Raw genomic sequence first — 22,131 nt, forward strand, 5'->3', positions numbered from 1 at the left:
GCGCCTTCCCGGTGAGGCCATCCACGTGGGCTGGGCGAGGTGCTCGCCCCGGGTGCGGTGGGCTCCATGCCCGAGGCCGGCCCAGCCCCGAAACGGCCGCCGGCTGTCGCCCACGGTCCGGGCCACGAGCCTGCGGTGCTGCCGACAGTGCCAGTGGCCGCAGTGACTCTCACCTCTTTGTTTTCAGCTCCGCGACCGTCAGCTGTACAGGTAAGCCTCCCGAGCGCAAAGCTCCGACGTTTTGTGTCCTTCTGAGGAGAACACGCTGTCGGCGCGGGCGGCGGTCAGCTCGCACTGTCGCCGCCGGTGCGCGGGGCTCCGCGCACATTCTGGGTGCCGCGTGCGACCGGGGAGGGTCTGACCTTGGTCTTTCTGAGCGTGTCGAGGCTCATTTGGCGCGTGGGGATGCTGCCTGGGTGGGTGTGAGGGCCGGTGGCTGCGGCCACCGAAAGGCAGCAGGTCGCCACGCTGCCCTCAGCCCCAGAGAGACGGAATGCGGGCGGCGAGGTCACAGGGAGGGTCCGCGGTCTGCGCCCGGCCGGGCCACGGAGGCGTCCATGGACAGACGTCGCACGGGCGTCTCACAAAGATCTTGCTACGTAGGCACCCAGGGACTCGGGGAGACGTGCAGGGGAGACGCGGAAGCCGCCGTCGTCCCCGGGGGCCCCTGCCAGGGTCCCCCGCAGCGTGGGTCGTCGTCCCGGGCGCTTCCCGCGGGGGGCCGGGCCCCGGCTGTGTGACGCCCCCGCGGCGGTGCTGGTGCTGGCTGTGGCGCTCTGGCGGGCGTCGGCTCCGTGGCCAGCGGGAGCCTCCGGGGCCCATGCCGAGCACACTTGTCGCACGCTTGTCGCACGCTTGTCGGCTGCCAGGCCGGCCTGGCCGGGGGCTCTGCCACTGCCTCGGGCGTCGCCAGGCCCTGCTGCTCCGGCTGGTGGGACACTTCCGCCCGCCCTCGGGGGCTCCCCGCGTGTCCCGCCTCTCCTGCACGTGACTCTTCCACCGCTCGGCTAGTGTGTAGGGGTCTGGGCAGTCCTGCCGGCACGGCTCACGGTCTGCCCACGTGGGCGCCTGCAGAGCTCCAGCTGCCTGCTCCATCCAGCGCCCCAAAACCCAGCAGCCGGGGCCCGCGCCTTCACCTCCGGAGGAGCTAGGCTCTGGACGGCACAGCCCGGCGCCCTGAGCCCCCTGGGCCGCACCCTCCCCCCAGGCCTCTGCACTCCCTCGGGTTGGCTGTCTGATCGCGCGGGGCAGGAGGACAAGTCCGCGGCTTCCTCTGTCTCAGCCGGAAGCCAGTGTCTGACGCAAGGTCTCTGCGCCCCGTCGTGTGCTGTCCCCCTCACGCTCACCAGCCCCCTGCGCTCAGCCTCAGGCCCCAGGCACCCAGAGCAGGCAGGGTGCTGTCTCCCAGGTCGGGAGTGTGGGGGCGGGGGGGTCTCTACCTCCGCTAGAGAACGACGCCAAGCTCCTTCCGTTTTCGTGGAGCTGGACTGAGTTTGGAGTCTGCGCTGTGTGGGTGTGTGATGCTGTTCCTACCAGTAAGGTCTGGGGTGTCCAGGGGAGACTGCAGAGCAGAGCGCCCTGTGGGGTCCCGAGGTGTCTGGGAGTCACGGCACCCGTCAGAGAGCGGCTCGTGGGCGCGGTGAGGAACTCCGCTCCCGCCGCAGTAGCTGCTGGAGCCTGAAGGCACGGCCGTCACGCGGTGCGGCGCGGCGCTGCAGGCGCTTGTGCGTGACCGGAGGTTTTACCCGTTTTCATTGATTTTCAGGGGTCTGGGCGGAGAACTCATGAGACAAGCAGGTAGGTCTGAGCGGCGGACGGCGGCTGTGGGCTGCGCTACTCCATTCCCACCCTGGAGGGAGGAAGAAGGTCCGGAGGCGTTCCTCTCTTTTCAATGCCGTCGTGCTTGCCGGGCATAGTTTCTCGCGGTGACGGGGCCGGCGGCTTGTCTGTCTCGGTCACCCCTGCACGTGGCAGCCCTGGGCCCGCAGCCACCCCGCTGCTCCCGTGTGTTCACGTGACGCCGGTTTTCAGTTCCTGTGGGTTTTGCTGCATCTCGGGGACCACAGGGTTGGCAGCTGGGTGGGGTGGTCCTCGCCGTGGCCCCCAGCGGGAGACGGGGCCAGCGCCCCCCTGCCCCATGGTCCCCGTCCGTCAGCGTCCGGGGCTGCGCCTGTTCCGAGTCACACAGGATGTCGTCGCCCGCCCCCGGGCAGAGTCGTCCCGCCGTGGGGCGCACACGTCCGTCCTTGCTCGGCTCCGCAGTCCTTCCGGCCTCCCAGCCCGCGGTCCCGCAGCCGGACCCGCCGTGGTGTCTCCACGGTGCCCGATGAACTCGGAGGTTTCTCCGGAAATGTCTTTTTTCACTGTCCTTCTTAGCGGATGTTCTTGCTGGCTTAGAGTTTTCGTCTGGCTCGTGCGAGCGCGTCTGCCCGCACCGCGCGGGGAGCGTTCCGTTCTCGGCTTTCTCCTTTTCCGTCGAGAAGCCGCCTGCCGCTCTCCCTCTCGTGGAGGCAGCCTGCCGATTTTCCCGGCTGCTCGTTCTTTGGTGTTCACGGTTTTAGCACAGTGCATCTAGGGTGCGTTTTCTCTGTGTCGTCCGGCTTGGGGTTCTGGGGTTAACAGCGGTTCAGCAGGTCGCAGGTTTTGCAGGAAGAACCGAGGAGGGAGGGGGAGAGGGCGGAGGTGGACGGGCACAGCCGGGGACGACTGGAGTCTCAGCAGCAGAGGGCGGAGAACAGAAGAGCCACGTGGAAGAAACAGTGGCCGAGAGTTTTCCCAAAAGTGACCAAACAAATCTACAAAAACGGCAAAGTCCAGAACCGGTGTCGACCCGGTGCGGGAGAGGTCCAGCTTCTCCACACCCTTCCCAGGATGCGCAGTTACCGCCGTTTTCAGTGTGAGCCGTCCAGCGGGCACGCAGTGACATCTCATTGTGGTCGAACTGGCATTTCCCTAAATTGCCACTGATGTTCGACATTTATTTGGGTCTTTTTTTTTTAACTTGATAAAATGTACTCGAAGTTCCTATGCAAAGGAAACGAGAAAATTACCCTAAAACACAATGAGACTTGGATTTTCCCGTCTTTAAAGCGTGTGTTGAAGCTCCGGGACAGCGTGGTCCGTCCTGGGGAGCCAGGCAGCAGGAACAGCGAGGGAGCCGGGAACGGCGCCCCACATGGTAACGCACGGGGCCGGTGCTCGCAAAGACGGCCTTTCCTGCCCGGCGAGCTCGAGGGCCGACGGGACCCACGGAGCCAGCACAGGTGGCCGTGTGGGGGACGAGGAATCGCGTCCCTGCCTCCCACGTACCCCGACCCACGTCGCTCGTTAAATAAAACCTTAGGCACAAAAGTACAATTAAGAAAGCTTCAAAGGAATTTTTAGTGGCCTTATAGGGTAACTTTGGTCCCTAAAAAGCATATTAACTTGGGAGATTTTAACTCTCCACAAAAGCAGAGAGAAATAGCGTAAGGAGCCCACACACGCGCATCCACCTGGGGAGCCGGGGTCTGCGCCCCGCGATGGGCCTGACCCCTCGGTACGTCCCTCCCAGCGCCCCCAGCATCGCAGAGCAGTCAGACGCGTAACGACACCTAATGTTCGTTTAAGCAAACGGTGCAACCGTTTGTGTGGCAGGGCGGACCCCGTGTAGTTAGCAGACCACACGTGCACGTAGAGGCAGTCCTTGTGTTGCCGTCGAAAGACGAAGCCTCGTACGGGCTGCAGATTGCTGGCGAAAGGCAAGCAGCCCGCCGAGGGTCGGGCGCAGCAGGCACCTGGCGTTTCAGGAGTGCGACGCGGCGGCCTGAGTTGATGGCAGGTGCTCAGCCTCACCGGGTAGGGAGGTGGTCAGGGGAGTGCTGACCAGCTCCGTGGGGACAGTGCTGTTTCCCGTGGCCGCGTGGCTGCAGTCAGCTTAGACCCGGTGCGGTCGTTGTCTGGGGTGTGACCGGACCTGGCCTCCCGTGAGCCGTCACAGTTGGGAGCGTGTGCGGTCCGCCTTGCACCAGCGGTGTGTCGGGGTGGGCGGCGGGTGGCGGGGGGCTGGCTGCAGGCACAGGTGGGCCTGCCAGTCGTCCAGCTGCCCCCACGGCCCCGAGGGCCCCTTGTGCTGGGCAGGGCCATGTCCCTGGTCACGGGTTGCGTGAGGTGGGAGCCGTGAGGACCAGGGATGCAGCACCCTAAGCCCTTGCAGACGCCCCCGAGCTGCCTGGCGCTGCCCCCGGCACGGTGGCCTTTCAGACGGCCGCCACCCCGGGCGCTGGGAGAGACCACACCGTGCTCCGCCCTTTCTCTTTCCAGTGTGCGTTTTAATAGAGAAGCTGTCCCTCTGCCGGGTCCCCCTTGGCGGCGACGCCGTCGTCGGTGAGTAAGCCCCTTCAGTGACCCACGGGGCCGGCGGCTCGTCCTTCCAGAACCAGCTCGCAGGGCAGGTCAAGACACACCTGGCAGGCAGTCCACGGTGCGAGGTGCCCTGCGTGGTGTGGGTGCCCAGCACCCCCAGGCGGAGACCTCCCCTTGTCCTCCGAAAGCCCGGCCTTGCCCAGAGCCCTGGCTGTGCCAGATGGGTGACCGGAGCCCGGGCGACTCGGGGGTTGCAGTGGGTGCCGGGGCCACTCGGGCGGCCAGGCCGCTGTGAGGCCAGGGGGGAGCAGGCATGGCCTCCAGAAAGCAGGGCCCCCAGCCCCTGCAGCCCCGGACGGCCTGTGCCCCGGGGGGGGGGGGGGAGCCGAGCGGCTGCAGCGTCTCTGCCAGTGCTGGATCCGGTGGAGCCGTAACGGGGGCTCCTTTTGGGGAGCCCAGGGGCACCTTTCGAGCGAGGCGCACAGGCGAAGACCACCCAAGTTCGCAGATGTGCTGAAACAAACACGTCCCCATCGCAGGAGTGGCAGCATTTCCGCGGCCAGAGAAGACGGCGTCCCTGGGAGCCCGGGGCGCGCCCACCCCAGGGGCCCTCCAGCTCCCTGTCCCGTTCAGCGGCCGCTTTGGTTTACAAGTTTGTGGTTTTTAACTTCTTCTAAACAGTCTTTCGCTTCTTCGACAGAAGGCTGGCAATGGCTGATAAACGACACTTTGCGAAACCTCCACCTCATGTCCAGCCACTCCCGACAGCAGATCAAGGTGCGTGGAGCACGGCCTCGCCGCTGTCTGCACTGGGGCGGGCGGCGTTACGTTCCGGGGTTTGTGGCCGGGCGCCGTGTGCTTCACGGGCCTCACAAACTGACCGGGTGGGTGGCGAGTGCCGGGGTCCCGCCTGGGCTCCCAGCCGGTGTCCGTGTTGCCTGTAACGTGCAGTCAGGAGAGCGAGTCCAGCCGGCGGTGCCCAGTCTTGCCGGTTTTATTCTGTTCACCGTCTGGGCGCTTTCCCGGGGCGCGGATGGCGATGTCGGCCGCTGCGGGACCTCGGGCCGGTGGCCGGGTGCGCGTGGAGCACGTGCCGGCCCCCTCCGCGGCTGCGGCCTCGCGCCAGCGTTTGTCCTGGGGTGTCCTCTGGACCCCGAGTCACTTCCATCAGTTGGGTTCGAGAGCCCGAGGGTCACCGTGCCGGCGGCGCGCCGATGGAGGAGGGGAGGTTCGGGGTGAGACGCCCAGCGGGGAGGACGCACGGGGGGCGACGTGGGCGGCGGCCCCCTCCTCGTGCCCCCTCCTCTGCAGGGGCCTGCGTGGCGCACGCACGCCAGGGTGCAGGAGCGGCACCCCGCTCCACACGCGTGACGCGGTAAGCTGAAGCACGTTCGCGCAGAAAGGGCTCCCGCTGGGCCGGCGCCCGCACACGGCGGGGCGCGGGACCGGCCTCGCGTGGCAGGAGGAACCGCGTTCTCGCTCCAGTTTGCACGGAAGGGTCAAGTCGCCGCTGCCTCTGACGCGGCGACGCGTCACCCTGCGGACGGGACGGCCTCCTCCAGCGCTCGGCGTTCACAAGCGGCCGCTGGCTGAGTGCGGAGGCGCCGGCGGCCGTGGGGCCACTCACGCCCGCTCTGTTGCAGGAGGCGGCCGTGTCGGCGCTGGGCGCCCTCTGCAGCGAGTCCTGCGCGCAGGCGCCGGGGCAGGCGGGGCCCGCGGGGCTCGGTGAGTGGCCCCGACCCCGGGCTGGGGCGTGCGCGTGTGGGTCCTGGCACGGCCACCCGCGCGCACAGAGCATGGCGAGCCGTGGACGGCCCGGTCACCCCGTGCCCGCTTCCTGGCAGGCGGCCTGGTGCGGCAGTGCCTCGCAGAGCTCCGGAGCCTGGAGGAGACCACGCGCTGCGGCTTCTCGCTGGCCCTGGGCGCCCTTCCCGCCCCCATGCTGAAAGGCATGCTGCAGCAGGTGAGGCGGCCAGGCGCGTGCGGGTGGGCGCTGGTCAGGCGGAGCCCCTGGAAACCTGCTGGTGGCCGCGGGGCGAGCGGGGGGCACCGGTCCTGGGCGCCCCGTGGGGGAGGCCGGCGGCCGATTCGTAGCAGGGGGCCTGTCGTTGGACGCGCAGACTGCCCCTTCGTCCTGCCGGTGAGGACGCTGGTTCTGCCGTCGGGGCCGCGCCCCGATGTCCCCCCAGGGGGTCCTCCGGGCAGCGCGCCTGGCCCCCGGGGGAATGTCGCAGCGCCCACCTCTGCAGGCACTGCCCGTGGTCTCCCGGGCCAGGGTGGGCTTCCCGCACTGCGTTCCCGTCAGCCCGAGGGTGGCCACCTCGGGAGCACAGGCCCCCGTCACGCTCTTGCTCCGTGTGGTACTTCACCCTTCGGGGATGGCGGCCTGGGGCAGGGCGGGGCTTAGAGTGGCCACGCGCACCTCAGCGCCCGTGAGTGACGGGCTGTTCACCCAGACCCTGCTGTCCGTGCTGTGGGGCCGGAAGACGCGTCCTTTGTCCTCTGCCACCGCCTCCCCGTGCAGGCGTGAGCGGACGGGGCACGGGCTCATCGTCAGCTTCACGGGAGTGGCCGGCTGGCTCTGGGGTGCAGCTCGTCCAGGACGAGGCGACGGGGCCGGCACCCCCTGCAGGTGTCCTTCCCGTCCGGACGCTGGGCCAAAACTCCACTGCATGGGCGGTACAGTCATCGTGGCCGGTGGTCCGCTGATGACCGCTGTGGCTTTCCAGGTCCTAACAGGCTTAGGAGCTGTCACCCACATTTCCCCTGAGGACGTGAGCTTTGCCGAGTCCAGGAGGGACGCCTTGAAGGCCATCTCCAGGTGAGCCCAGTCACCGCGCCCTCAAGCCTCCCAGCCCTGAGGCCGGGGTGTTCGCCGGGTGGCGAGCCCGCTACACCCGCTGCCAGGCAGCCCTTTTCCCTGGTTCCTGCTCCGAGGACTCGCCTGACCCCGGGGGGCCAGCGGCTCCGCCCCAGACCTGGCAACTGGGCGGCTGTCGTCACTTCTCCGCGGGGAGCTGGACCGGCACGGGGGAGGCGGGAGGGGCGCGTGCGGGGGGCCCCTGTCCTCGTCACAGACGCGCCCGCCCGGCGCCCTCCGCGCTCTCCCCCCGAGAGCACGGCAGGGTCCACGTGCGCCGCCCCGTCCCCGTCTCGCCGGGGTGGGAGAGGCGCGGGGCCCGGCCGCACACGGCCTCCCTGCATGCTTGTCTGTTGAGCGTAGACGCCAGAAAACGTGCTTTCGGGGGGGAGTGTCTCTCAGCCCGTGTCTCTGGGTGGCACGCTGGGACCCCACTGAGGCTGAGGGTCCTGTGCGCGTCCGTCAGAAAGCGCGCAGAGGCCCGCGTGCGGGGCCCGGACGGGCCTGGGCGTGAGCCGTCCGCACTGTCGATTCCAGGGTCTGCCAGACGGTCGGCGTGAGTGCGGGCGGCACCCCGGACGAGGTCGTGTGCGGAGCCACCGTCCCGCAGATCTACTGCACGCTGCTGGGCTGCCTAGGCGACTACACCACCGACAGCCGCGGGGACGTGGGCGCGTGGTGAGGCCGGCACCCCGCGCGTCTCGGGGCCCCCAGCGGGGGCGGCGCGCCCGCCACGGCCCGTGGTCCCACGCCCGGCGTCTGCCGTCACTGTCCTGCCCGGTCCCCCCACTCCCAGGAGCACGGCACGCCCTGTGGGCCAGGGTCCCGCGTGCGCACCCGTCAGGCTTCCCCGAGGAATCCGCGCTGCGTGGAGTTCCGGCTCTGCTCGCTGCCCTGGTCCCCGCTCGGCCGCGGGGTGCCAAGGCCCCCAGCCGTTGCAGGGGGCGGGGGGCCCCGGGGGCCCCTGCAGAGTCCGGCCCCAGGCACAGATTTCCGTCTGGGAGCAGGGCTTGAGCAGACGGGTTCCCCGGGGACCCCCACAGGCCGGCTGGCAGTGGGGTGGGGGGGCCGCGCTCCTCAGCCTTGCCCCTCAGCGCGGTCCCTGCCCGCCACGCGAGCACAGCCTGGCCGCTGGTGGGGGGGCGCGGGAGGCCCCTCATTTGCGTCAGGGCACCTGGCTCTCGGCGGTTGTCCCTCGCGCACAGCACGGCGCGGCAGGGCTCCCGTCGAGCGGGGACACGCGGGGGCAGCTTGTTCCGTGGGTGGCTAGTTCGGCCCGCGTGCGCCTCGTGGGGGCCCTGCATCTGCGGACGGCCTGCCCTGGGCGCCCGCGGCCTGCAGCTCCCCAGTGGGTGCCGTCCGGGGGGCCTGTGCCTTTGCGGTTTCGTGGGGAGTCGTTCTAGTCGGGTCCGCGCCTTCGCTGCGTCTGCCGGCCTGTCCCCCGTCTCCTCCATCTGGGGTGTCCCTCTCCGTGCTCGTCCCCAGCTGGCGTCCGGGGCTCGGCCTGCATGCGCCTCGTGACCTCGGACGGATGCAGGCGGGGCTCGTCTGTCATCTGGGAACCTCAGGCCATCCGGTGGCTGTGCGCCCGCAGTCCGCACCGCGGGAGGCTGCGGGCACTCGCCGGCCCGTCTCCTCCGGGGCCGAGGGCTCTGTGGCCACAGCAGGCCGTGTCTGGGCGCTGGGCCGTGGCCCGTCCCGCCTCGTTGTGGAGCTGGCCACGCTCCTGTACGAGGGGCCCCCTCCTCGGGTGCAGCCCTTCAAGAGGCCCCTCCACTCTGGGTGGCCCCGGTTGTCCCAGACAACACCTCAGTTTGAGACGGGAGGGGGGCAGGTTTCGCCGCCGAGCTGAGTAAGTAGGAGACAGGCGCCCGGTGACGGCCCGAGCCCCGTCCTGGGACCCTCGCCGCGGCAGTGCGGGGCCGCCCCGGAGGGCCTCACGCTCCGCGGAAGGTTCTCCTGCTCGGCGTCATTTTTTCTCTTTTGTTTTTTTCCATTAGCGTTTCTCGTTTTAGCGTTTGTTTTTTTTTTATGATGTCATTTTAATTAAGTCTGGAAATTGTGAGGTCACAACTGGGGGCTTCGGGCTGTTGGTTTCCTCGCACAGGCGTCAGGTGTGGCAGGTCACCACGTGCCCTCGGGGCTGGGGTCGGGCCCGCCTGGCGCTCCTCCTGCATGAGGACCCACCCAGCTGCCAGCATCTGGGGTTTGGGGCTCGAGCATCGTGCGGGAAGGGGCCCCCAGCCTCTCCCTGTGGGTTCCGCGCCCACAGAGGCAGCGTCCACGGGGGCCACGCTGCCCTCCCTTCTCTTCGGCCTCAGTCTCGTGGCCGCAGCAGCAGCCGCTGGCGGCCGCACCCGGGCGTCCGAGCCCCTCCCCCTCCCGGCAGCTGGCGGCCGTCCCCGCACTCGGATGCTGCTGCCCTGTGCGCGGGGGGCACTCCTTGGCGGGAGGGTGGGCGCCCGAGCCGTGGGCATCCCTGCTGACCCTGGTGACACGTGCCCCCCCGCTGCCCAGCGAGTCCCGCCTGGCTGTGCACTGCCCCCCTCCCGACCCGGAGCCGAGCCGCAGTGCGATCTCAGCTCTGCGCGGTGTTCATGGGCGGCTGTGCCAGGTCACTCAGAGTGGCCAGTGGCCCTGGCCAGGAAGCACCTGGCAGCAGCGGCGGGCGCCCTGCTGAGTGTCCGCCCGTGAGGAGCAGGGGCCGGGGCTCGACAGCCGTGGGAGGCCAGGGCTGTCCCTGCAGGCATCGGGGCTGGGGCCTGGCCTCCAGGCGCTGAGCCTGCGACCTCGACCTCGGCGCGTTGTGAGGAGGCCCCGCCTGCCAGGGAGAGGCCGCCCGCCGCCCGCCGCCCGCGCCGTGTCAAGGACGCATCCCCTGAAGCCCACGGTTCGGTCTCCGGAGCGCGCCCGTCCCGCGCGGCTGGTCGCCTGTCACCGCGAGGCGGTCCCCGCAGGCTCTCCCTGTCCCCGCAGGGTCCGCGAGGCCGCCATGACCACTCTGATGGACGTGACGCTTCTGCTGGGGAGGGAGCAGCCGGAGCTGATTGAGGCTCCCATGTGAGTGTTCTTGCCCGGGCCCCCCGTGTGTGGAGAGGGCCTGAGCCCTCCCTGTCTCCCGACCACAGCCGGGGGCTCCCGCGGGGCACAGGCCAGTGGGACGACAGCCGTTGGGCCCGGCTGCTCCTCTGCTTCCTCCCGCTGGGGGCCGTGGGCTCCTGCCAGCCCCCCGAGGCCTCTGCAGAGCCCCCGGCCCGTGCTCCTCTCCCTCCCCCCCGCCCCGGCCACATGCCGTCGTCCTGTCCTCTGCCTCCCCAGTCCCTGGGCCCAGTCTGTCCTCCCTGCCGCCCCCCGCCCCCGTGCCCAGGCCTCTGGGCGCCAGGCCAGTTGTGCCGGGGTCCCCCCCCAGCTTGTGGCCGTGCGCGCACCGAGGGGCCCTCAGGTGCAGCCATGCCGACGCCGTGTGCTCCGGCTTCGCAGCTGCGAGTGGTTCATGTGCTGCCTGGCCCAGCAGGCGAGCGAGAAGATCGACCGGTACCGCGCGCACGCCGCCCACGTGTTCCTGACGCTGCTGCACGCCGCCGGCCCCGCCGGCCCCACCGTCCCCCACGTGCCCCACCGGGGCGACCTGGAGCAGCTCTTCCCCAGGTACTGGGGGTCCTGGTGCCCGTCCCCGGCCAGGCGGCAGGCCCCTCCAGCTGCGGCTGTCTTGCAGGTCCGAGGTGGCGTCTGTGAACTGGAGTGCGCCGGCCCAGGCCTTCCCCCGCGTCACCCGGCTGCTGGCGCTGCCCTCTTACCGCTACCACGTGCTGCTGGGGCTGGTCGTGTCCGTGGGCGGCCTCACGGAGTCCACGGTGAGCGCCCGCCCGCCCGCCCGCCTCCGCCCGGGCCCTCGTGGGCCTTTTCGGGAGGAAGGCCGTGTCGGGGGGGCGTCTGCCCGGCAGCGGTTGGTGCGGACGATCCACTGGGCACAGGCGGCGCCTGGCGCTTCCCAGCGGGGAGCCTAGGGCAGGCGGGGAGCTGTTCAGGAAGCTCAAAGACTTGCAGCCCCCCCCCCCTCGCGCCCCGCCTGCCGCCGCTCTGCGCCTGCCCCGGGGTCTTGTCGTCTGGGCGCCGCGCGCTCCGCCTGCCTGGCGCTGCTGCCTGGTCGCCCGTTGCTTCCGTTTGCTCTGAACGGGACCCGACCACGTGGAGCCTCCGCCCGCACCCCCCCACACACACACACACACACACCTGGCCACGCTTCTCGCCGTCTTCGGTGTCTGCCCACAGCTCTACTCTGCCGGGCCCAGCGGGGGCCTCCGGGTTCTCGGCACTGTGGGCGGCTCAGCCCCGTTCTTGGCCCCTGCCCCCCGGGTCTCTCACCTGCTTTTGTCCAGCGCGGGGCAGGTCTGAAGCTGCTCTGATGCTCCTGTGACCCTCTGGTAACTTGCCCCATGGCTCGGTGCCTGGGCTTGGCCCCCCGAGGGGGCTGCTCCTGCTTCGCTCTGGCTCCTGCAGCAGCCGGTCAGTGCCCAGGCCACAGGGCTCGACGGAGCTGGGGTCTCAGGTGCCACTTTTCTCCGTGCCAGCCTCAGGCTGACCCTGGGTGCCTGCAGCTCTCAGCTCCAGCTGCGCCCGTGCAGGCCGTGCCTGGGACTGGCCGTGCGGCGTCTGGGCGGGCCTGAGCCCAGGAGCCCCGGGCTGCTCGTGTGTGGCGCGGGAGGGCTTCAGAGCGTCCGCTCGCGCCGCCAGGGTCTGGCGTCCTGTCCTGCGTCCAGTGGACGCTGCCGGCCGTGTCTGCTGAGCTCCCGTGCACGCTGGGCGCCAGCCTGCCTCCCTGCCGGGCGCGCGGTCTGGCCGTGGCTCAGGCCCCCGCAGGACAGGCGGCGGCTCCGTGCCACGAGGGCGTCTCTCCCCACAGGTGCGGCACTCCACGCAGAGCCTGTTGGCTCACGTGCGGGGCATTCAGGAGGACCCTCGGGCCCTGGAGGACTTCGGGGGCACCCTCCTGCGGGTCTTCGAGGACAACCTTCTCAACGACAGGTCAGCAGTGGTTCTGGTGCTCAGAGCCCCAGGGACTCGGGGTGCGGCGGGCACGGGCGAGGGACGCGGACTGAGCCGGGCCGGGGGCGAGGGGGCTGTGCGCGGCAGAAGGGAAGGCGCTGGGGGCAGCGTGCCCGCGGCGCCCCACGACCTGGGCTCCCCGGCACGTCGCAGTCGACCTGCCCTCGGCCAGCGGGACCGTTCTCTGGACCAGTCGCTTCAGCGACGTGCCGGCTGCTCGTCCCTGAGGGCGGAGCAGGGGTGTTCGCCGCGGCCCCGAGGGTCGTCGTGGGCCCCGGGCAGCGGGACCACGGTGCGGCCCAGAAGCACACGCAGCTCTGGGCAAGCGGAGGCTCAGGCTCGGCCATTCCCAGGGAGGCGCGGGGCACGCGCGGGGCAGGCTGCCGTCCCCGCAAAGACGCGAGCACGTTGTCCCCTCGCTCCTGGCCTCCCGGGGCCCCGCCGCGCCCCGCCCTGGGCGCGCCTGGTGCTCCTGCTGTGCCGCCTGGCCCTGGGGTCCGCGCCCGGGGCCCCGCTCGCGTCTGGTCCTGGGGTCCGCGCGCTGACAGAGTCGCCGCCTGCGCGGCCGCGCTCGCCTGCGAGGGCACCGGCTGCGCCCAGTTGAGGCCGCTACAGGTGGAGCCCCGACGGGCGTTTGCGTACAGGCCGCATGGACGGCGCTCGCCCTCCTGCGGGGTAGCCGTCAGGGGAGCCCCGGCTCAGCGCCCTGGGCGCGTGTTTAAGACTTCAGAAGCCGCCGGCCCTTGTCCACCGTGGTCGTGCCGCTTAGTTTCCGCCGACACCGTCTGCATGGCCCAGGCGCCCGCGTCCGCACCCGGCCTGCAGTCCTGGCCTGGTCAGCCCTGTCACTGTTGTCACTGTGGCCATTCCCATGGCGACGTGCCGGGGCTCTCTGCTCGTGTCCATCCTGACTGGGCTGTGGGCGCCTTCTCGGGGCCCCCCGGCTGCCGGGGCGTCCTGCGCGCCGCCCTGCCTGGATCTTTTGCCTGATGTTCCCTCCTTGCTGCTGATCTCTGGGTTTTCTGCACGTCCTGGAGGAAGCCCTGGCCGCGCTGGCGATGCCCCCACCCCGTCCCCGTCGGTGGCTGCGGCACCCCCGTCGCTGTCACCCGTCCCAGGCTGCGGACGCGCAGGCTTGTCAAACCTCGGCCGCTCTGTCCACTGTCACGTTGGAAGTGGGGCCGTGTCACCTTCCGGCCCTTCCCTCCCGTGGCCTTTCCTGCTCCACGCGGCGCGGTCCTCCCTCCCGGCCCCGCGGCGGCCCCTGGGTCTCACGGCACGTCCTCTGCCCACAGGGTGTCCGTGCCGCTGCTGAAGACGCTGGACCAGATGCTGGCTCACGGCTGCTTCGCCGTCCTCACCATGGAGGACGAGTGAGTGCGTTTGCTGCACTTGCCGCTCGACTTGCCGTGGGCCTTGTCAGGAGACCCTGATCAGACCCCGGGCAGAATCGGGGGGCTCTTCCAGTGTTCGGAGTCGTGCACAGTGAAGGCCCCCGCGAGGCTGGGGCTGGGCGGTGGGGGGACAGGAGGGGCTGGTTCGGGGGAGTCCAGCTGTGGCCTCAGCTGTGCAGGTGGGAGGCAGAGCAGGGCCAGGGGCCTGGTGGCCGGGCCGGTTGTGGACGGGGCAGGAGGTGACCGGGGACGGGCAGTGGACTGGGAGGGGCTCGCGCGGCCACAGGCGGTGTGTCACAGTGCGCCGTCCCTGGCCCACGCCGAGCAGGCTGAGGGAGGCGGGGGACGTGATGGTCGCCTGGTCTCCGACAGGCGTTTCCGTGAGTCGTGGGGTGAAGCGGGAAAGAACCAAGTTCAGGGAGGGGTGGGCGCGGTACCCCGTGGACGGGCGACAGCGAGGCGAGGGGGTCAAAGTCCGCTTTATCCCGCGCGGACGGGAGAACGGCCACGGGACCAGTTTCTGCCAGACCTTGAATGGCGGTGACCAGAGCAGTGGCCACTTCCGTCCGTGGTGGGGAGTCTGTCCTGTGCCTCTGCCCAGGGTTCTGGCGAGACGAATTTATACTCCCCCCGCCCCCCAATATGCAGGGCCACCAGAGGGAAGGGGCAGAGCGTCACTTGGGCCGACATGTCTCAGCCCGCGCTGCGTCCAGAACTGGCCCGGGGCAGGGTCGGTGGGGCCCGTGGTTGTGGCGCCGCGGATGAGGGGCGTGGCCGTGTCCCAGGGGTCCTCGCTGGCCCTGCCGCCCTGGCCCCCCGTCCTCAACCGCCTGGCCATGCAGCCTCTGAGTGCAGGCGGTGGCGGGGGGGGGGGGATGTGCCGCTCCCTCGACTGCCTGACCCTCCTTCGATCCTGCGTGGAGCCTGGTGGGGTCACAGCACACCTGGCCAGGTGCTCGCGGCTGGGCGATGGGGGCCGGCCACCGGGGCACGCAGTGGGGTGCCCCCTGCCCTGCGGGGCCCCGGGGGCTGGCGGAGAGGCAGGTTTGTCCCCTGCTGCACCTGTCGAGGACAGGTGTCCCTGAGGGACGTGGGCCCCTGGTCATCAGGTGTCAAGCTGCGGGCACGAGCGGCCCCCGGAAGCTCAGGCCACACCCCGTGCCTCCCTTGCAGCCACCCCTTCTGCGTGCGGCTGCTCGCGCTCTGTAAGGAGGAGATCAGGAAGTCCAAGGACGTCCAGAAGCTGCGGTCCAGCGTGGCTGTGTGAGTCCCAAGTGACCAAGAGACTGCTGGGCGGGACGGCCAGTGGGGCCACCAGGTGCTGCGTTAGCGTGACCTCTCCAAGGCCGCGAACAGCCGTGTGTCCTGGCGTCAGTGGAGAGCGATCGTGGATAAGCCACTGGCCAACGAGGGCTCCCGTGTCCTGGTCTGCGGGGAGGGCACATCCCACGGGCGAGCGGCCCCCAAGCTGACCAGCTCCCGACACTGGCAGTCGGGACAGCTGGGCGCGTGGTCTGGACGCCTCAGGCGGCAGTGGGCGTGGACGCTGAACCCGGGGCCGTCACGGCGCTGGCCAGTGGCCGGGGCCCGCTGACGCCCCCGGCCCCGCAGGTTCTGTGGGATGGTGCAGTTCCCGGGCGGCGTGCGGAAGAAGGTGCTGCTGCAGCTGCTCCTGCTGCTCTGCCACCCTTTCCCCGTGGTGAGTGCCCCGGGGCCCCGTGCGGCCGGCAGCCCAGCCGGGGTTCCCTGCGATGGTGGGCTGGGGCCCGGGCCGGACGCCAGTGCTGGCCATCCTGGTGCTTGGGCGGCGGGCGCAGAGTGGACCCCGGGTGCGAGTGGGGCGGGGGCCCCCCTGCTGTGTGCTGTGCTCCCCGCCCACCTGCGCTGTCTGCTCCAGATCCGCAAGAGCACAGCGAGCCAGCTGTACGAGATGGTGCTCACCTACAGCGACGCCGTGGACGCCGACGTCCTGGACGAGGTCGTGGCTGTGCTCGGCGGCACGGCCTGGTGAGCGGGCCCTTCCTGCTCGCCGTGCAGCACCGCGGGCCACGGGGGCGTCCCAAGCCTGTCGCTGTCCCCCTCTTGCCCGCACGGTCCCCCAGGAGCCCAGGGGGGAGAGGAAGGCGAGGCTGCCAGCCAGCCCCACCTCGGCTCTGGGGTCACCTGGGGCAGTGGTGGGTGGAGTGGAGCCTCTCGTCACCTGCAGGTCACTGCCTCCCCGCGGGGGGGGCCTGGGACGCTGTCGTCTCTGTGCGGAGGTGGGTCCTCCCGACCCGCATGGGCCAGGGCTGAAACGAGGCCGTTCCTTGAGCGAACCGGTGGCTGACTCAGGATGCACGTCCCGCCGGGCCGTCGGCTCACGGCGGTGCCACGGCACGCGCTGCGTCAGCTTCTGACGCGTTCGGCTGAGGAAGGACGGAGCGAGGAGGGGCCCGAGCCCTGTGCCCAGGGCTCCTGGTCCACTTTCCCGCTCCGTGTCTGGGCCTCGTTCCCCCCCACATCATTCTTTTCTGTTTAAAAAAAAACTTCAGAAAGTTTGAAAATGCCATTTATTACGTGAGAGAAATGCCCAGTGTTTCTCCATGGTGTTGCTAAGTTCAAACACGTTTAAAGTCAAAACTTAAAAAGCAGCCCACGTGCCGAGTCAGCCCATGCGCCTGAGCAGGGGGTCCCCGCCCCTCCGTGCCCCTCTGGGCCCCCGGGCCTGCGGCTGAGCCCTTGCAGTGCGCGAAGGGCAGGTGTGACCCCCGCCTGAGCGGGGGGCCTGGGGCCCTGGGGTTCCTGCCGGCCCCCTGCGGGTCCAGGGGCCTGACGCCACTCACACCCCCTCCCCAGGGACGCACAGCTCCCGATCGTGCGAAGCCAGAGGAACCGCCTATGTGACCTCCTTGGAGTGCCCAGACCCCAGCTGGTCCCCAAGGTAAGCGCACAGGGACACCCAGGGCCAGCGCCGCTGTGGCACTCGGAGGTGCCAGCATTGACCCAGCTCACCTCCGACGCACCTGCCCGCGTGCGGGGAAACACACCCCTCGTGCCCCGCCTGCTGCTGCTGAGTGTCCCCGTTGCCACTTCCCTGGACACACGCGCACCTGGGGACTGTCGGCACACAGGGCCTCCTTGGGCTGCTGCTGTCTGCCCGCGGAGCCGCCTCATCCACGCTGTGCGCATCGTGGCTGCAGGGCCCTGCCCTGCGCCCTGTCCCGGGTGGTCAGCGGGACACCCAAGTCCCACACTCACTCGGCGGACGGTCGGGCTCAGCCCGGGGGTTCTGCAGCAGCCCAGGTGGTGGCCGCAGCAGCATGCACTGATGGTGGGGGACCAGGCAGACCCTCTGCCTCGCCCCTACATTCCCGTCCGGGGCCCCACGGGCTGTCCCCCTGGCATTGGAGAGGCCGGCTTTGAACCCCGGCCCTGCAGAGGCTGAGCTTTGCGGAGGAGGGAGTCCCCGCAGAGTGGGTGCTGGTCCCTGTGCAGCCGCGCAGCCCACACCCGCTCTGCGTGGGCCCGCCACACGAGCCTGGACTCCAGGGCGGCGCGCCTGCCCGGGGTCGTGCTGGCCGCTGCGGGTTGCGGTCTCTGCGTTTCCAGGCCGTCAGTGCCACGTGGCTGTCCTCGGCGGAGGTGTGCACGCGCCGCGGGCTCTGCTCTGGGCAGGTGGCTTCCGGCTCAGGCGGCAGCCCCGCCGCCCGGCCCTGCCCTCCCACCTTGTCCCCTTTGAGGCGCTCGGTGACACCAGGGTTCTGTGTGGTCCCCGCCGTGCCCAAGATGAAGGGTCAGCGGGCGTGTTCACCACGCACAGCTGGCCGGCCCACTCTGGCGGCGGCGGCCCCGCCGTCCTCGGTCAGCCCCCACACGGCGGCTCGCGGGAGTCTCCATTCTCTGCGGGTCCCTCGTCCATCGGGGGCAGGCGTGGGTTATGTGTCCTAGAGACACGAGTGTGGGTCTTCGGACAGGTCGCGACACTGAGCTGTCCTGGTCCCCTGGTTTCACTTGCTGCGAGGTGGTCTTGACTCTTCGGGGCCCTGTGGGTCCCTGTACCACCTGTGGCCGCGGCTCGTCATTGGCACAGTGAAGCGCCAGGCACTTGGCCGAGGCTGCCTGGTGCGCCCGGAGGTCACTGATCGTGGATGCGCCACTTCGCCCAGCTGCTCAGGGACACTCAGGGCTTCACGCCGCGTGGGGACACGGGTTGCCCATCTTCGTGCGGTCATCTCGGGTCCTCGCCTGTCCTTTCCTCTCTGCGTTTCGGCCTGGGGAGTCCACGCTGGCCTGTGCTCACCGACCTTTTCCTGGGCTGTGTCTGGTCTCGGGAGCCTAGCAGAGGCATTTTCGTCTCTGCCAGTGCCCGGTCTCGAGCCCTTCCTTCCGTCCTTTCTTAGGGTTTCCAGCTCAGCTGACACTGGCCATCTGTGTTTGCTCGTGTCCACCTGCCCGCTGAAGCCCTTGGCAGCCGCCCACACGCGTGTGAGGCTGTGTGTCTGTCTGGGAGCCGCTCTGTTCAGTATATGCAGCTGCAGTTTCCAGAGCTTCGACCCCTTTGTCCTGGTCCCTGACTCTGGGGGCCCGTGTGTCCTGCACTCTCGTCCTTGTGTCTTGAGGTCCCTGGGTCATTCTCTCTGGAGTGTGTCTTGCAGCTGGACCGCAGTCACGATGCCAGAGCCTGCTGGGGAGGTGGCTGGGGGTGGGGCACCCTGTGAACTGGCCCCCGGTGGGCCTCGTCTCGTGTGGCTCGGTCAGCGATGCCTCCTTCCCAGGCACCTCCTGGAGCTCTGAGCCACCCGCTCCCTGTGGTCCAGCTGGAGGGGAGAGGAGGTCTCTGTGCTGGAGACGGCCTGGCGGTGACTCCCGTGGTAACTGCCCCCCCCAGGGCGAGTGCCCTCAGGGTGCCGTGCCCAGTCCCTTGCTCTCAGGCCAGTTCGCACTTGGCAGCACCCGTCTCCCGAGGTGCGGGGGCGACCTCAGCGGTGCTGGGACCTTGAGCACAGCCTTGTCCTGCCCTCGTCCTCGCCTTCCGTGACGCCCTGGAGCGCTGTCACTGGGTGCCGGACGCCGCCCTGGCGGGTGGCCCTCCCTTGCGACTCTGGGCTCCGTCTGCAGTCGTCGGCTCCGAGCCGACGTCCTGGGTCCTCGCGGCCACGTGGTCCGCGCGTTCCCGTCGCCGCCGCCTGCTGTGGGGTCGCGTCCGCACGGGCCTCGTCGGTGGCTGGCCCGGTCTGATCCTTGTCTGTCTGGAGTCTCGTCCACTCACGCTTCATGCGACGGGGCCACCCAGGCTCCCGCCCGTTGTCCTGTTCTGTTCTCACTCCTGCTCGCCACCTTCCTCACCTGTGCACGTTTGGACTGATTGAGGGTGTCCTTGGCCACCGCGCCGCCCGCCAAGCCCTGGCTGCCGTCTCCCTGCGGCCCTGGTTCTGAGGCGCCGTCTCCCACTTGCCCTGGCTGTGGGGCCCTGTGACCTACGTCCCCAGGGGCCGGGCACAGAGCCGCTGGCCCAGGGACTTGTGTTCATTCTTGGCCTGCCTCCCACCAGCCCTTCTCCATGCCCTGCTCACCCGTGCGTCTCCTGTGGGTGCCGGGGCTGACTTCTGAGGGGCTTTCCGTTTCCCTCCTGGCGCTACTCCGGGGTCTACCCCGCAGATGCTCCTCCAGGTGCAGGGCAGGTGCTGATCTGCTCGGCCCCCTGGTGACACTGAGGGGCGGAGGGCTGCCTGAGCACGTGACCATGCGGTGCCCCGTGTCAGGGCCTGATGCAGCACCCGCTCCCCACGTGAACACGCTTCTGCGTTTTTATCAGGAAACGTGCGCACCGGTGAAGTCAGACCGGTGCAGGCCGTGTCAGCACGGGGCCCCGGCACGTCGGGAGGTGGCACAGGCCCAGGGCCCTGCAGGAGACGGGGCCGCCCGGCTTGACTCTGTGACGTGTCCTCTGCAGCCCGCCGCCTGCTGAGGCCAGTCCCAGGAGCGGAGCCCTGCCCGGCGGGGAGGAGCAGCCGACGGCGGTCAGCACAGAAAACCTGGGCGCAGCTTGGCCAGGACGGATGCTGAGGGACTCGGCGCTGGTCACTGTGGATGCGGCTTTTTCTCCACACGTGTCCTGCACGCTAGCGACCTGGGGCGATGAGGTGCTTTCGTCTTCAGTTGTATAAAGTCATGTGCTGAGCAGTCTGTGTGTGTGTGTCTCACACCGTCTGGAGTGAGGGTGACTGGCGGGGCCAGCGGGGGACAGCCTTGTGCAGGGAGTAGGCTGGGGGCCACGGGGGTCATGGGCTCCCTGCTGCTCTGCCGCGGCCTGCCCACACCGGGTCGGGGGTGGCCTGGGGTGGGGATGAGGCCTGGGACGGGCCGCCTGCAGCCTCCCGTGTGCCGTTGCGGAGACGGCGTCCGCTCCAGGCCTTGGTCAGCAGGGCCCGGCCAGCGACGTGCTCTCAGACTTACACCGAAACGTCAGAGGCTTCGAGGGCAGGGAAGCCGCCGCGCCTTGGTGGTGCCTCTTGCTGGCCAGCGTGTGGCGCTCACGCACGCCTCGCGCACTGCCCGCCTGGGTCTAGGGCAGAGAAAGCCGTCCCCGTGCGGGGCTGTGTGCCGGAACGCTGTGGCCAGCGGTGTCGCCCTGGGGACCGGGAGCCTTGGCGTGACGGTGCGCCTGGGCAGCCACGTCCCGCCCTCGGGGGCCGTGCGTGCCGGGCACGCGCTCTTTCCTGCCTGGGCCAAGCCACTGGACGTGCTGGACCTGGTGGCAAACAACCTTTAACCCCCAGAGAGAGCTTTTTGTACGTTTTGTGAGGCTTTAACTGCTTAGCTTCACTTTTATTGCACTTAAGCCTGAAAACATGCAGGGAGTTTTCCATTTCAGATGGAAGGTCAGCCAGACCTCTCGCCTGGCAGGTGTCACTCAGTGCGGGGTCCTAGGCGACCAGCCTCAGACCATGTGAGGCCGCACTACGAGGTCCCACTCGCACGCCCGCCAGGTACAGGGACATGCGGCAGGTCGGGGAGGGGACACAGCCTGCAGAGCAGCGTCTGGACCTTGGCTGCAGAAAACCACCCAAGCACTTTCTGAGGAGAAATAGAACCGTTTTTAGTGTGATTAGTAAGGGATTCCAGGGAAACAGCCTTTTGAGACGTGGAAACCAGTTCTCCACGCGGACCTGCCGATGACAGTCGTGGCAGTTCCTTTCAATGCTGCTCTGACTTTGGAACTCAAGGAAAACAGTCGATCCACTGGTCAGCAGACAGTGTCCAGCAGCCTCTGCTCACCTCAGCCACATCAGACCCCACTGGTCACCCCACTGGTCAGAGCTGTGGTCGCCGGGCCCACCTGAGCGTCACTGATGGTTTGGAGGGGCCCCTCACCCTTGTGACCGACACTGTCCCCAGCGGCAGACAGCAGGGGGGCACGTGTGCCACCGCAGTGGCCCGAGTGCCAGAAAGCGCGGAGACGCAGGTGGCCTCTGGGTGGTTCTGGGACGGGGACACATGGGGCGGGGGCGAGCTCTGCTGGGGGGCCGCGTGCACGCCCACCTGCCAGGCGTGAAGCAGAAGCCCGCGCGGCGGTGGGCACGCAGCCCTACTGGGCTGGTTGGGTGGCAGCGCTGGGCACAGGCCCCACCTAGAACTGGGGCCGAGCGGCCGCAGCACCAAGTGAGTGGGGGCCTGGCCCACAGAGGGCTGGCAGGGCACTTCTCTGTCACGCTGGGGGAAGGCCCCAGGACACACATGGCCACGTGGTCTGCAGACGCTCCTATGGGCGCCGGGTAAACTAGCTGCCGACCGTCGTCCATGCAGCCGGCGGAGGGGGCACCAACCTGGGCAGGGGCGCAGCCGGTTCCCACAGAGGACGGAAGGGATGGACGTCACCGGCCACACGCAGCAGTCAGCCCCACGAGGACTTGACAGGCGCTCACCTGTGGAAGTGGCCGAGAGGTCAGGGAAAACGCTCAAGGGTGTGAACCTCCGCATGGACACAGCTGAGCGGGTCCTGGAGGACCTGCAGAAGTGCCCTGCCACGCGACAGGGACACGGAGACCGAGTCGAGGGGCAGCAGCGTGGCTGACGGCTGTGGCGTGAGTGCCCCCGTCTGCAAGAGGCGGCGGTCCGCGTGGGCAGCAGCAGACAGAGGCACGAACGGCCGAGAACGCGGGCCTGCTGCTCAGGCCCCACGGCCCAGCCGGCACACGAGCGCTGCCAGGCCGCCCTCTGCCGCCCGGGCCCCGGCCCCACAGCTGGGCTCACAGCCTCCGCCCCCCTTGGCATGGCCTCGTGGCCGCCTCCGGGGGGCCCCGGGCCAGCCCCGAGCCAGCTCGCGGAGCAGGGGGTGGGGTGGGTGGCAGACAAGGGCAAAGGAGCCGCCCTGGGTCTCAGCCGTGGTGTGCGCGTGCTACAGACGCGGGTCAGCGTGGGTCACAGCGCGCGGCGTGAACGTCACCCCAGCGAAAACAGGCTAGCGCTCCCGCTGGGCACAGGGCTGGCCACATGCAGGACGCAGGG

At 69.6% G+C, this 22,131-nt stretch overlaps 2 protein-coding genes across 16 annotated transcripts in view; one reads left to right on the top strand and one right to left on the bottom strand.

The window, feature by feature from the left end:
• The window catches only part of TBCD (tubulin folding cofactor D), a 104,380-nt gene extending 84,574 nt beyond the window's left edge, over window positions 1–19,806 (top strand). For 4 of the 8 annotated variants that reach the window (XM_036223888.1, XM_036223890.1, XM_036223883.1 and 1 more), the window contains 18 exons: window positions 188–210; window positions 1,766–1,797; window positions 4,303–4,365; window positions 5,045–5,121; window positions 5,988–6,069; window positions 6,189–6,307; window positions 7,074–7,165; window positions 7,742–7,882; window positions 10,181–10,264; window positions 10,685–10,852; window positions 10,920–11,058; window positions 12,108–12,229; window positions 13,546–13,623; window positions 14,818–14,907; window positions 15,256–15,343; window positions 15,542–15,651; window positions 16,480–16,564; window positions 19,577–19,806. In XM_036223888.1, the coding sequence (XP_036079781.1) occupies window positions 188–210; window positions 1,766–1,797; window positions 4,303–4,365; window positions 5,045–5,121; window positions 5,988–6,069; window positions 6,189–6,307; window positions 7,074–7,165; window positions 7,742–7,882; window positions 10,181–10,264; window positions 10,685–10,852; window positions 10,920–11,058; window positions 12,108–12,229; window positions 13,546–13,623; window positions 14,818–14,907; window positions 15,256–15,343; window positions 15,542–15,651; window positions 16,480–16,564; window positions 19,577–19,591 (1,608 nt within the window). In that variant the 3' untranslated portion in view covers window positions 19,592–19,806. The remainder of the gene's footprint in view (window positions 1–187; window positions 211–1,765; window positions 1,798–4,302; window positions 4,366–5,044; window positions 5,122–5,987; window positions 6,070–6,188; window positions 6,308–7,073; window positions 7,166–7,741; window positions 7,883–10,180; window positions 10,265–10,684; window positions 10,853–10,919; window positions 11,059–12,107; window positions 12,230–13,545; window positions 13,624–14,817; window positions 14,908–15,255; window positions 15,344–15,541; window positions 15,652–16,479; window positions 16,565–19,576) is intronic. The other 4 variants (XM_036223884.1, XM_036223887.1, XM_036223885.1 and 1 more) reach the window with 4 other exon arrangements.
• B3GNTL1 (UDP-GlcNAc:betaGal beta-1,3-N-acetylglucosaminyltransferase like 1) overlaps window positions 16,176–22,131 on the bottom strand; it is a 44,313-nt gene continuing 38,357 nt past the window's right edge. For 6 of the 8 annotated variants that reach the window (XM_016132981.2, XM_016132985.2, XM_016132982.2 and 3 more), the window contains one exon: window positions 16,176–21,548. The gene's annotated coding sequence lies outside the window, so the exon portion shown is untranslated. The remainder of the gene's footprint in view (window positions 21,549–22,131) is intronic. The other 2 variants (XR_004951666.1, XR_004951665.1) reach the window with 2 other exon arrangements.

This window comes from Rousettus aegyptiacus, unplaced genomic scaffold (genome assembly GCF_014176215.1).
Source record: "Rousettus aegyptiacus isolate mRouAeg1 unplaced genomic scaffold, mRouAeg1.p scaffold_m13_p_6, whole genome shotgun sequence".
Taxonomy (NCBI): Eukaryota; Metazoa; Chordata; class Mammalia; order Chiroptera; family Pteropodidae; genus Rousettus; species Rousettus aegyptiacus.